The sequence below is a fragment of the Acipenser ruthenus genome, chromosome 5 (genome assembly GCF_902713425.1).
Source record: "Acipenser ruthenus chromosome 5, fAciRut3.2 maternal haplotype, whole genome shotgun sequence".
Taxonomy (NCBI): Eukaryota; Metazoa; Chordata; class Actinopteri; order Acipenseriformes; family Acipenseridae; genus Acipenser; species Acipenser ruthenus.
The window spans coordinates 10859724-10873263 of NC_081193.1; the positions used below are offsets into that span (position 1 = coordinate 10859724).

The 13540-nt window shown below is 38.2% G+C and overlaps 1 protein-coding gene across 1 annotated transcript; it reads left to right on the forward strand.

Annotated features, from left to right (window-relative positions):
• Nucleotides 1–262: 262 nt before the first annotated feature.
• On the forward strand, nt 263–3307 carry lratd1 (LRAT domain containing 1). The gene is made up of 2 exons (XM_034003933.3): nt 263–365; nt 866–3307. Exon 2 carries the CDS (start codon nt 903–905, stop codon nt 1686–1688), a length of 786 nt encoding a protein of 261 aa, XP_033859824.3. The 5' UTR covers nt 263–365; nt 866–902; the 3' UTR covers nt 1689–3307.
• Nucleotides 3308–13540: the final 10233 nt, after the last annotated feature.

Here is a 13540-nt window from a genome sequence, read left to right on the forward strand (position 1 = left end):
GTAAGAAAGCCAGGGGAACTATGTAAACCACGTTTCATATCTCCATTATCTCTCCCTCTCAACAAAATCACCAGACAACAAAGAAGTTTGGAAAATCTACTGTGCGTTTGTTGATTGATATACACGGTGCTCCTTTAGCATTCTACAGACAATTTGACTTGAGATCTCTCGGCCAATGATTGCCCAGGAGGGCAGGTTTTACAACTTGGGGCGGGGTTTCGTGGTCCTACTTAAACTGAAGTGCTGTGTCGAAATCACAGGTCACAATACAGAACTGAGAAAGAGAGAGAAGTGATAAAGAGTAACCCTGAGATCGCTGATGGCACACAGGGACCTCTAAGCGTTCACCTGGCAAAAACACTCAGGTAATGTTTTTACTTCACGAGTAAGCCTCTGCAACCTCGCAGCAGGCACCAAGCCTGGATAAAAATATCAAAGTCAGCAAACATGCAGTGCATTAGAAAACTGTATTAGCAGTGCTGTACTATTTATTTATGTTATCAACGCTCTTGTGGGGTTAAGGTTTACAATATAATTGTCGTTTTTAAAAAAAACAGAAGATGTGTTATTGCTTTGTTTTAAACATTAATGTGTTATAGTGAGCCGTTGTGATTTCTTTTTTTTCTTTGCTTGAACACCCGGCTTTATATAGTTGTAGTGTTAAATGTCTTGCAGATAACATGCGCAGTTTCCTCCTTTTCCTCTCTAAACAGCACTTTAGTACTATATTGGGTATAGCAATGTGCATTCCAAAGGAGTACAAAAAACAACCATTTAGTCGCATGAAAATATATAAATAAATCATGAATTACAGATGCTACATATTTACTCAAACTGTCACGTATATATTGTTATTTTATTGTAGATACAGTATTCCATGCCTTTTCCCAGCCCCGTCATTGATGGGAAATCAACTGGATCGTATCACCCACCTAAATTACAGCGAGCTGCCCACTGGGGACCCATCGGGGATAGAGAAGGACGAGCTGAGGGTCGGAGTGGCTTATTTTTTCTCGGATGAAGAGGAAGACTTGGATGACCGATCGCAGCCCGAGAATTACAAAGATCAGAGTCCAAGCAAGGACGGGCACATAGTTCTAAACGAGATCGAATATTCTGCTTTCTGCTGCCAGGAATGTATTTTCTCCAAATTAAGAGAGAACGAAGATCTGAATATGTATTCTATGAAAACTCTGCTTACCATGTGCAAACCCGGGGACGTGCTGGAACTTGTCCATGTAGCCAACGATCAGCCCCCGCACTGGGCTATTTACGAGGGGAAGGGTCAGATCATTCATTTGTACAAAGGGGAAATCCGCAAGGATAGTCTGTATGAAATTAGTAATGGACGATTGGGCAGGATAGTGAATAACTGGTACAGATACAGACCGCTCCCAGCCGATCTGGTCATGCAGAATGCGTGCGGGCACCTGGGACTTCGGACTGATGAGATCTGTTGGACAAACTCTGAAAGTTTTGCTGCCTGGTGCAGATTTGGCAAACGGGAGTTCAAAGCCGGAGGGGAAGTACAGACTGCAGAACAGCGCTATTTTCTTAAGATCCACGTCTCTGAAAATAACGTGCATAGCTTGATGTTTCACAGTTTGGAGGATTTAATAAGAGAAAAACGCAAGGTGGATGCAAGCGGAAAGTTAAGAGTCATACAGGAGTTTCCCATAATACCTTAATTCCTTTCAAAAACAGCGGACCTGTTGAGACTTGCATGCCTCTTGCAAGGGCTGCACCTTTCTTTCGGAGCATTTGTGAGGATCACGGTACTTTCTGAGAAATGAGTATTAAGGGAACGTTCCTTATTTGCATGGATACTGCTTTCCAAACACAGAATTCGGAGCTGTCGATATGTACCTTTTTAAAATGTCTACATAATTTACATGGAGTAATTAGGGAGTCTATTTTAGCGCCGCATTCCAGTCAGTAGGTAGTGCCTATCTTATTTAGTTCTGACACTCCAGCTTGTAAATAGGCACTAAATTTGACCTTAACCAGCACCCCTTTATTTCTGATGGTACAGCCTGTGTGCGCTTTTCTGTATTGTCGCCACATATAGAGTGGAGATAGAAGTGGGCCATTCTTAAGCTGATTTAATACTAACCATAATAATTTATTGCTCTGACATGAGCAAATAAATGATCATTTATTTGTTTTTGGATGTATTTTTTTTTTTTTTTGTATTTGAGAAATATGTCTCCTTCGTAAATCAATGAGTGCTAATCCTATCAACAATGTTAAGTTGTTTTTCAGAAGTACTACAGAAATGGGTTTATTGAAGTGTACTAATGATTTCAACTGATTGAACCAACCATGCTAACTGAGTGAACAAACAAATTTCAATAATAAAGTATTTTTTTTGGCTTTAGGCAGCTGAGGGCAACTCTGCACCATTAAACTTACCATTTTCTTCATTTTAACACTTTATTTTGAGTAATTGTTTAAAAATATTTTTGCTTGGAGCATTGCAAATGGTCAGGAACATAATTCAAATAAACCCAACAGAACTAGTGATTCACTGTGTAAGGTGGGCAATCATGAGCTAATTGGAATGTGCTGATGAACATCAATTATGTGTTTGTGTCAAACTGTAGCAATGCATATAAATCAATTACACACATTCACAATGCATTTACCCCTGTTAATTTTGCAAAATCTCTGCAAACAAAATGTCAGTGTATTAATTCAAGTCCACATATGTGGAACATTTGTATTTTTTTTTTTTTTAATGATGCAAAAGGTACAGTGGAGTACTGACTAGTCTAGTTGTAGACGGCACAAAGATGAAACAGCGTTTTATACAAAATATAAAATGGATTGTCAAGAGCGATTGCCCTTTTGTTAACGTAAGCCATGTAAACATTTGAAGAAGCATATGCATGTTTTTCTTTTGGTCTTTTTGACCTACACATGCTATAAAATGGTGTCAGAATATTAAGGAAAAACTTTTGCTAGACGCATAATATATAAATATTCACATTGATCTATCTAAAATTACTTGTCTTGCTCTCATAAGGGCCCTTAAAACAAAACAAATAAGTATGTATAGAATTCACACGTTAGTGTTTATTTTTGTATGTCTGAAAACAAAACTAATTCAAACAAACACTAAAATGTGTTTAGAGTGTTTTCCATAAGATTTGTTTAATTTTTAAATGTTTTTTCTTTTCTTTACAGTGTGTTTTGAAAGTGCCAAATGTATCAACAAGTGTTGGTATCCATGAAACATATTATGCACATTGTAATTGCACTGTGTTGTAAAATTTAAAACAAATAAAAGTAAAAAAGCAAACCCTTATTCACATGTCAGTTAACAATGCTATGTTTTTATACAAGTAGATTCTGTTGGGATCTTAATTTCAAGATGGGTAATCCGTGTGATTCCACAGAGTTCTGTATGCAACTCCAGTGTAGAAACTGAGCACTCTTCATTTAAGATGCCTGTAAACTCTGCTACCTAACATGCACAAAAAAAGCCAGTCCTTGCTGATAGACAACTGTCACCTCCTACGTGTAGTACAATACAACAACTCAGCTGCAACAAAAAATGTCAAATAAAGAAACCCGTGACAAACCAACTATATGCTAGGCTAAAGATACCAAACCAGCAGGGGCTGTACTCTGTGCTAGTTGTACAGGGTTAAACTATAAACTGTCAAAAAAAAAAAAAAAAAAAGTTTGCAGAGAAAATAATACAGTATCTTTCCTTCATCCCTCGGCAGCACCTCCAGTGGTTTTGTTTCCCAGAATAGCCATAGAACTGTCTAGCTAAGAGCACTGCAATGTTACAAGCTGAAACTCCTTCATGTAAACCTGACTTGAATGGGAACAGTGCCGATATGGTGGACATGCAACCTTTAATCTTTATCTTACTAAAAAACGTTTGGGGTTTTAATCTGCTTGTTGGTTTGCAAACAGATGTAAACTTTATATACAGTTGAAAATGATTTTTAAAAATGTAATTTTTTGGTTATTTTAAGTTTCTAAATAATTTCCTATTTTTGGCCTGTAAAATACAAATAATGCGATACAAAGAATAATGCCCACTTTTGATAAACAAAGGCTTCCACTGACATCATAGCTACCTGTTGTTGAATTAATAAAAAAAAATTAAAAATAAAAAAACAGGACATTAAAAAGGGTAGACTAAAGGATGTGTCATAGAAAAAACTTGTTCTTTACCAATCATGCTGTCTACATTAAGACAGACAATGTCCATGCTTAGTGACTAAGGCAGGGGTGTCAAACGCAGGGCACCCAGAGCAGGTTTATGGTTTTACAGTCCTCCAGAGTTACCACTTGGGATCAAGGGGATCCAGCATTGATGGTATTTAAAATGTTGTAATTTGATTTACCATTACTAAAGCAACACTAAAGCCGAGTATGGAGTCGTACTGATTGGTTTTGTTGAGTTACTTCTGTAGGACTTGGAACACTGCTCATGTTATAACCTATACTTACAGTTGTACAATAACATTAAGTAATGAGCTAGACTCAAAATTAGCCACACACCAATGGTCTTTTCACATATGGTAATAGCCTTATTTTATGGAAACCAGTCTGGAACTGTTTTCATGGAAGTGTACTGTATGAAGAAGCAAGCTTTCAGAATGTACAATAGTTCCATTCTTAAAACGGGGGTGGTTTACACCTCATAAACCCAAGAATCAAATAACAAGTACAGTCCAGTTTGACAACCCATGCTCTTGGGGATGTTGTAGTCTGCAATGTGTCTCTTGTGGACAGGTGGCCTTTATATGGAAGTTGTTTCAAACTAAACAATAGTAATTGAGGCTGGCAGTAGTGGGCAGCTAGACAGGTGATTTATATAAAGGAGAGGGAGTCAATTGCATGTATAAACCTTAAATAAACTTTGTATTATTTTTGTATTTTTTTTAACTTTCTGCAGTTAAATCTTCCAGTTTATAAACACTGCAGAAAGAAACTGAGACGGTTGTGTCCCGATATTTGTGATATTCTAAAAATTGACAGCAGAAGCTGCTGATGAGACACCTCGCAAAAACATCCAGTAGATTTTATGGAAGTGTCTGTTTTTAGATTTAATAGAATTTGATGATGTCAACAGTTCCAGTAGTAGACTTGTTTCATAAAGATATTGTAAGAATTAGGAGTGAGACTATACACCAAGGTCACGATACGATACGATTCGTTCACGATACTTATGAAAAACTCATCTCTGCTTGATGGACTTGAAAATATTTCAGATCTATACACAGATTCAGTTGAAAATCTATGATATTTATTTACCACTAAGTAGTATAGCACTTGTTTGAGTTTAAAGACAAAGCAGTATGTCAGCTAGAGTTCCTGGGATATCAGATTTAACTTCATTGACCAAATCTCCTTACCACATTTCTGAGAGAGGAAAGAAATAGCAATGTGTTTCATAACTATTAATGTACATGGGCTTCTTTAGAAAAATCTAAATATCAAGTCTTTCAGCATTAAGTTGATATGTTATTTTTTTTAAAATGTACATCCGCATTTTTGATTGCATCATACTTAACTTTAACTCAATAGATTATTTTAAGATTATTATTATTATTATTATTATTATTATTATTATTATTATTACACACATTTTATCACTAAGTATTTGTATTTTTCAGGTTAAGGTTGATTAATAATTTTATTTTGCATACTATTCTATACTGTGCTGTTTTTAAATATGGTTAGAAATAATTTAAATTATTAGATTTAAATTAATGATAAAATTAGCATTGGCAGCACAGTGGCGTAGTGGTTAGCGCTGCTGCCTCACAGCGCCAGGGTCCTGGGTTCAAATCCAGCCTAGGGTACTGTCTGTGTGGAGTTTGCATGTACTCCCCGTGTTCGCGTGGGTTTTCTCCGGGTACTCCGGTTTCCTCCCACAGGCGAAAGACATGCTGTTCAGGTTTATTGGTCATGTTAAATTGCCTTGTGTGTGTGGTGCCCTGCGATGGACTGGCGTCCCGTCCAGGGTGTAGTCTCGCCTTGCACCCTGTGTATGCCGGGTTAGCTCCGGCTCACTGCCACCCTGTAAAGGAGTAAGCGGTTAATGATAATGAATGGATGGATAAAATTAGTATTAAATGAGTAATTTTCATCAGGATTAACACATTTCTTTAAAGAAACATATTCAACCAAATCAAAGTTTAAGGATCATTCAGCCAAATAAAAACACTATTAGGGCGCACTGAAAGGTGAACAAATGTAAAATAAAACTCGTAAGAAATGTAAAAATGCAATATAAATAGCTTTACAGGAAACACACGTTCTTCCCGCAAAAAAAAAAAATTCTTATAGCCTATCCTCCTTCACAAATGACAGACTTTCCTTGTGTGTGTGTGTGTGTGTGTATATATATATATATATATATATATATATATATATATATATATATATATATATATATATATAATCATTTACACCTGATTATGATAAGGAAACATCACAGCTGTCTCAACTCCCATTGGCTAGGCAGAGTTTTCAGCAGTCTGTTCTGAAACCAGTGTCAGTATTCCCTGCTTGATACAAACAAACAAAAAAAGAACATTGTTTCCTCTACTCCCGCTTAAATTCCGTAAACGTCAGGCCGGCTCATTCCACAATGGGATATGTCTAGGATTAAGTGGAGTTTACGTTCAAACAACCAAGATCTTTTCTTTCATGATTTACACTTTAATAAATGTGGCATATTAGCTACTCATTTCAAGTTGTGTCGCTACCCACGATACACAAAGGTGTATAGTATCGTGTTGTACAGTATCATGATGCATCGATACACGATGAATCGTCTCACCCCTAGTAAGAATACATTTTTTGTGAATGTTTTGTGCAACAGATATAAAGTCGTTGAGTGTTCCCTGCAATTTAGAAAGAAAAATTAAAAAGGTTGTTAACTAGAGCAGTCATCCTTTATTGCCATTATAGTTGGGGGAAAAGGGATACAAAAAAAACTAACAAACAAACATAAATTTAAGGCAAAGAGAGTTATTTTAATAGATCCATTTGGCTGTATCGAAGCATGCTGTGGAGGTCATAAATGACATGGGTAAAATAGCCTAAATGCTAACAATAAGCCTAAGGATTTTATATTCAAATAGTCTAAATGTATGCATGGAATTACCCTATTTTTTTTTACTTCTGAGCAGATTGTGTCTTGTGTTTGTAAGAATACTCTTGTCTTACAGGATGGCAAAACTTAGAATCAATTAGAATGGCTCCATTACAAGACTCAACCTGAAATCAGATCAATTGCATGGGCTGACATGCTCCCACTTTTTATTTATTCTTTGTTTTCTGAGTTTGGGATAGGATTGTAGAGACCTAAAACACTGGCAAAATACAAAAATAAATACATCCATACAGTACACTCATTACGTTTCAATTAATATCATCACAGATCTAATGGTACTGTACATTAGAAGTGAAAGATTGATCTGGCTGCCACTAGGGTATCAGCAATAGTGTCCCTAGTGCAGAAAGACATACACACAAGTATAAGCAAAATAATAAAAAAAAAGCAAAACAAATCAGAGTACAAACACGGCTGGCCTACAGGCGGTCAAGCACTACCTCCACTAAAAAGAGGGTCCCACTGCAGGAACATTCACCCTGACCCAAACTCTGGTGTGGGATTAAAAATATCCTAAATTAACTCTAGTCATTTACATGCAGCTATCCCAGTCCATACACGGTGATAACTAGTTGTTCACCCTGGTTCAAACACAGTCATGAGGGTTCTCCACCGATCCATCTCCAAATGAGCTGCCTTTCCAGCTCATTCTTAAAGACATGTGGTCAGGGTTGATTGATAACACCGTGTAACAATTTCTTTTTTTTTTTTGGTTCCTGGGTAGTAAGTGTTATTTCCTAATTGCTTATGCCTCAAAAGTATAGAAAATGGCTATTATTCCCCACAAACTTTGCTTTTGTGACCAGGACAGTGATATTTTGAAATTTACCTATTTTCCAGAACATTCCAGATAGATTCAGTGCTGAGTAAACTTGGAGTAACTTCTAGAACTTTCTAGAACTTTCCAGTGATATAAATAGTAGTATCAATACAGGGGCCTTAAGCCCACCAGTTCAGTTTAGTTCCAGCTACCTAAGTGGATACATATCTGCATTTTTCTGAGATGGCATCAAGAGGCTGTAATGGTGGCATTCCTGATGGGTTTCCAAGGCAGTTTTACCAAGTTTCCCTGCTATCTTTGCCTTTGGGACAGCAGGGACACCAAGGCGCACTACCACAGGCGGGACTGGCCACAGCGGACCGAGTTCTCTGTGGGGAGGAACAACGTCAAGTGGGAGCCACTGGTGGACCCCCGGAAGCTGCTGATGCCACCGCTGCACATCAAACTGGGCCTTATGAAACAATTTGTCAGAGCTCTAGATAAGGAGTCGGCAGCCTTCAAGTACCTTCAAGACTTCTTCCCTAAGCTGTCTGAGGCAAAGGTCAAAGCCGGTGTCTTCGTTGGACCACAGATAAAGAAGATCCTGGAGTGCAATGAATTCCCCAAGAAGCTCACTAGTAAGGAGAAAGCGGCTTGGAACAGCTTTGTCGCAGTGGTTCGGGGCTTCCTGGGCAATCACAAGGCCGAAAACTATGTGGAGCTGGTTGAGACTCTGGTGAAGAACTACGGCACAATGGGCTGTAGGATGTCCCTCAAAGTCCATATTCTTGATGCTCATCTTGATAAATTCAAGGAGAATATGGGAGCGTACTCGGAGGAGCAAGGCGAGCACTTCCACCAGGATATACTGGACTTTGAACGCCGCTACCAAGGACAGTATAACGAGAACATGATGGGAGACTACATTTGGGGGCTGATTCGTGAAAGTGATTTACAGTATAATCATAAATCTCGAAAAACTACTCACTTCTAAATCTTTTGTAGTCATTTTTGTATTACTTTAGTATAAATACATGTTAATTTGGATTCATATGTTGTTTTTTTCTGACTTTATGTGAACGAAAAGACACAAATTCGCCCGTTTTCTCATTGGAAATAGGTAAATTTCAAAATATCACTGTCTGGTCACAAAAGCAAAGTTTGTGGGGAATAATAGCCATTTTCTATACTTTTGAGGCATAAGCAATTAGGAAATAACACTTACTACCCAGGAACAAAAATTGTGTTACATAGTGTAATCAATAAAGCAAGGGGCATCTAACCCCAGCCCTGCCATATCTATCACATACTTATATGTCCAATAAACTTTATTTACAAGATTAAAAAAACACACTATTTACACATGCAGGGCATCAGATGAGCCACATGCTCATTTAGGGTAAAACAACGTAGAAAAAAGGTCTTAATCACACATATTGGAAGAGCATATGCAAATGTTGCAATTTAGTGCATTATTAAAATGACAAATGTGATCATTTATATTCTTGGGGTCAGCATGTTACAAAAGAAATGAAACACATCCAGAGCTTTCCTCTGAATAGTCTTCTTATTAATGTAGTTTTAAAAAAACTGATTATTCTGCACATGTAGTATAATTACAATATCACATCTGACACATTTTATACATGATGTCTTTGGTAATTTTGTGGTTGGTTTAATCTGAGATTTGCTATATTGTCCATGAAGAATTCAATCCCCTTTCTTTCAGAAGAAAGTTACCATGCTTAATGCTCATTAAAGTGACACCAGTCTCCCAGGAGTATTGAGGATACATTGGTGTCAAGCTTTTATATATGATATTGTTGGATTCTCTGCCTGGCTGTACAGCCAGTGTATTTTGTGTCTCTGTGTGTCACTGTGATACGGATGGCTGGTGGTGACGTCAGACGCGGAAGAGAATGGACACAGTCAGTCAGTACTGCAGGGTATAAAAAACGCTGCTTGCGCATTTATTAATAAATAAACAAAAGGTTTAAACAAAACACAAACACTTAAAAAACAAAACAGCACTTTGGCCAAAATAAATAGACAAACAAACAGTGGACGAACACTAAACAAACAAGTATCATGTTGAGCCATATCAACACAAGTAGCAATTGTTATTTATTTCTTTCTCCACTCTGAACACCCAACCCCGAGTTAGTGATCCATGCATCTATATATACAGATGTGCTGGGATTCAATTGCTAATTAATCATTCACTTGAATCCCAGCACGTGAACTAATTTGTGCACTCCTCGTGTTCACATCCTGATACACATTTTATCTGCATGTGAAGTGATTGTGCAATCCCCGTGCCTAAATACAAATATACAGTTTAATCACTCGTGCTACATAGCCCAATTTATACCCCGTACACCACTAGATCCACACCAACAATAACACACCACATACAACACAAAAATACGCACAGGGGTGGGGCACCCCGCCACAGTCACCAATTGGTAAATCAATTTCATATTCCAGTCTTCTCATTGACCTATTTGAGTACCTGATGTCATATTTTGAGTGTGTTGATGCTAATGAGAATGCCTGCTACCAAATACAGCTGTAGTCCACTCAAAGTGAGGAGGAAATGACTAGAATAATTAAATTACAATTGAAGAGGACAGCAAAGACACTTGCAAGTTTAAACCTGCAGACATGGATTCAGTTCACTGCATCTTCATTGCTCTGTGCTATAAATCTGCATTCATTTTCTCCTGCAAATGATCTTGAGAATTTTGCAGAATATTTTAATACTGTTTATCAATCCAGCACAAAATGTGATCAGAGGTTTTGTTGTAATGTCAAAACTTCTATCAGGATACCATTATAATGTCAATACTTCCCTGGTGAAACCACTGTGGTACAACTACTAATTACACAGTGACCCTGGTGTTTATGACAGTTATACAGTGTTGTGGTACTACAATGGATAAGACTGTGTATTAGTTCACACAATTTAAAATTGTGTGAATTTTCCTTTGCCGACCGAGGACGGGAGCTCCCAGGGGGCAGCGCACAATTGGCAGAGCGCTGCCCGGGGGGAGGGAGGGTTAGGTCACCAGCGACCCCTGTAGTCTGGCCGGGCGACTGCGGGCTTGCCTGTAAGCTGCACGAGAGCTGTGTTGTCCTCCGACGCTGTAGCTCTGGGTGGCTGCATGGTGAGTCTGCAGAGTGTACAGAAGCCCTCGGCTGATGGCACACGCTTCGCAGGACAGTGTGTGTTCGTCTTCGCCGCTCCTGAGTTAGCGTGGGGGTGGTAGCGGTGAGCTGAGCTAAACAAAGATAAATGGACACTATTAAATTGGGGAGAAAACAAAAAAAAAACGAATTGGCGACTACTAAATTTTAAAATTAAAAAAAATAATAATAGTTGTGTACATTTTAAAATATACAAAATACTGTTAATGACTCATACAGTAGCAGCTGCTGTTGTGCTACCATTACCATTTTGTACAGAACCATTTTTGTGCTACTGCATTCCTAATGAAGATTACTTAAACAGAGACATCAAAATTAAAACAAATGTACTCTTAGGGGGCAAAACAAAGCATATAAAATACAGCTCAAACTGTTTCACAAGATATATATTTTACACATCTGTTTACAAATGTGTTTGTTCCAGTTATTGCATTTTAAAAGCAGAATATGATTTTATTAAACATAATTGCTACTGTATTAGACCCAAAAGGAGTAGACATGGAGATTCATTTTCACTACACCAACAAAGATGTTTCTTCCTCTTTTGTTAAATTTATACTTGATGAATAGCAATTGTATGTTATATTAGATTCCATGGCAACTCTAACACACTCTGCCTTTGCTTATCAGTGATTGACACAAAAACCTCTACAAATCTTCGCTGACAGGCAAAGTGTGGCTAACAACCAGGGTCTCACCCTTTATAATGTAAACTCATCAATGCAGAAGAATTATTCAGATTACTACAACAGACATAAAAAGAAGGTGTAAACTTATTGTGCCTAAAGATACTACAATATTCCCCGTCACTTTACACAGGACATCTCCTCCGCAATTATGTGATACTTAATTAAACCTATTTCCGCCTGTTTTTCACTGTTTTCATTTATGTATGTGTAATTACTGGATAGTTTGTGCTTCATGCATGTAACTTATATCAAATGAAAGGCCACACAATGTCCTTTCATATTATATATGCAACAGGATCAGGCATACTATATGTGGTAGAGATGAGAATATATGTGGTTAAAAAAGAGAAAAGCTTTTCCAAAAAAATCATGTTTGGTCACTGCTATATATTTTGTAATCATAGATGGCCAAAAAAAAACACTGCACCGATTGAACTTCAGCAAGAAATGAACATGGAGCAAATTGTGTGAAAAACAACTGTTTTATTAGCACTTTTTCCAACTGCAACTATCTCTCTCTCTGTGGTCTGTAGCTTCATTATTAACCTAGCTAGGCAACCAAGACAAATGGCATTGGAAACGCCTAAACCTGCCCTTTCAGAAGATATCTACTGATTGGCTGGGCTTTGAGTTATAGCACTGAAATACACCCACTGATCTGATGATCTGAACGTCTCACAGGACTGTACTGTAACGTGCTATCACCCCCATTGGGGTAAAAGGGGAAACAGGATTAGGGACCCGGCTGTTCCCAGGGTGGTTTTGCATAGACACACACCAATGTGTGTGTCTGGGGTACTAACTGTGTTGTGGACTGCCTATAGCACATGGGGGTCTTGACTGACAAGTGGGGGTCCAATTGGTGTTTTTCCCATGGGGCTGTGATAGGAGGTTGACTCTCGTGTGGGTGGGATAAGGGAATTATATAGGGGGACTTGGGGTTAGCCCGGGCAGAGCTGAACTAGTTGCAATCTTTCCGGTACGCTGTTAGAGTGGGCCAGTACAGTGTAAACATTTAAAGGAAATAAATATTTCTTTGTACCTGAGCAATGTGGTCTGGAGTGTCTGCGGGGGGTCAGCCGTTCGGGAATGCAACAGTACTATTGCATTCTGGAGGCTGTAGCTTTCTCTCTGAACTACACTACCGGTCAAAAGTTTTAGAACACCTCAATTTTTCCAGTTTTTATTGAAATTTACGCAGTTTAATGTCTCAATGTACTCTGAAATTAAAGCATAGAACAAATAAACAATTGGAGATAAAAAAAGAAATCATGGAATCGTTTTGTTTAACAAAATTTAATCTAAATTTTTGACTCATCAAAGTAGCCACCTTTTGCAGATATAACAGCCGAACACACTTGTGGCATTCTTTCTACAATGGAAATCAAATATTGTTCGGAAAGTTCTTCCCAACACTGTTGCAGAAGTTCCCACAAATGTGTTGCAATTGTAGGTTGCTTTGCATTCACCCTTCTGTCCAGTTCATCTCAAACCAACTCGATGGGGTTTAAGTCTGGAGACTGTGCTGGCCATTCCATGATTTGAAGCCTACCGTCTTGTTCTTTTCTTCTAAGGTAGTTCTGACATAGCCTGGAGGTATGTTTTGGGTCATTATCTTGCTGTAGGATGAACCCCTGACCAACTAGGCGTATACCAGAGGGTATTGCATGGCGCTGCAAAATGCTGTGGTAGCAGTTTTGGTTCAGGGTGCCACTAACTCTGTGCAAGTCGCCGACT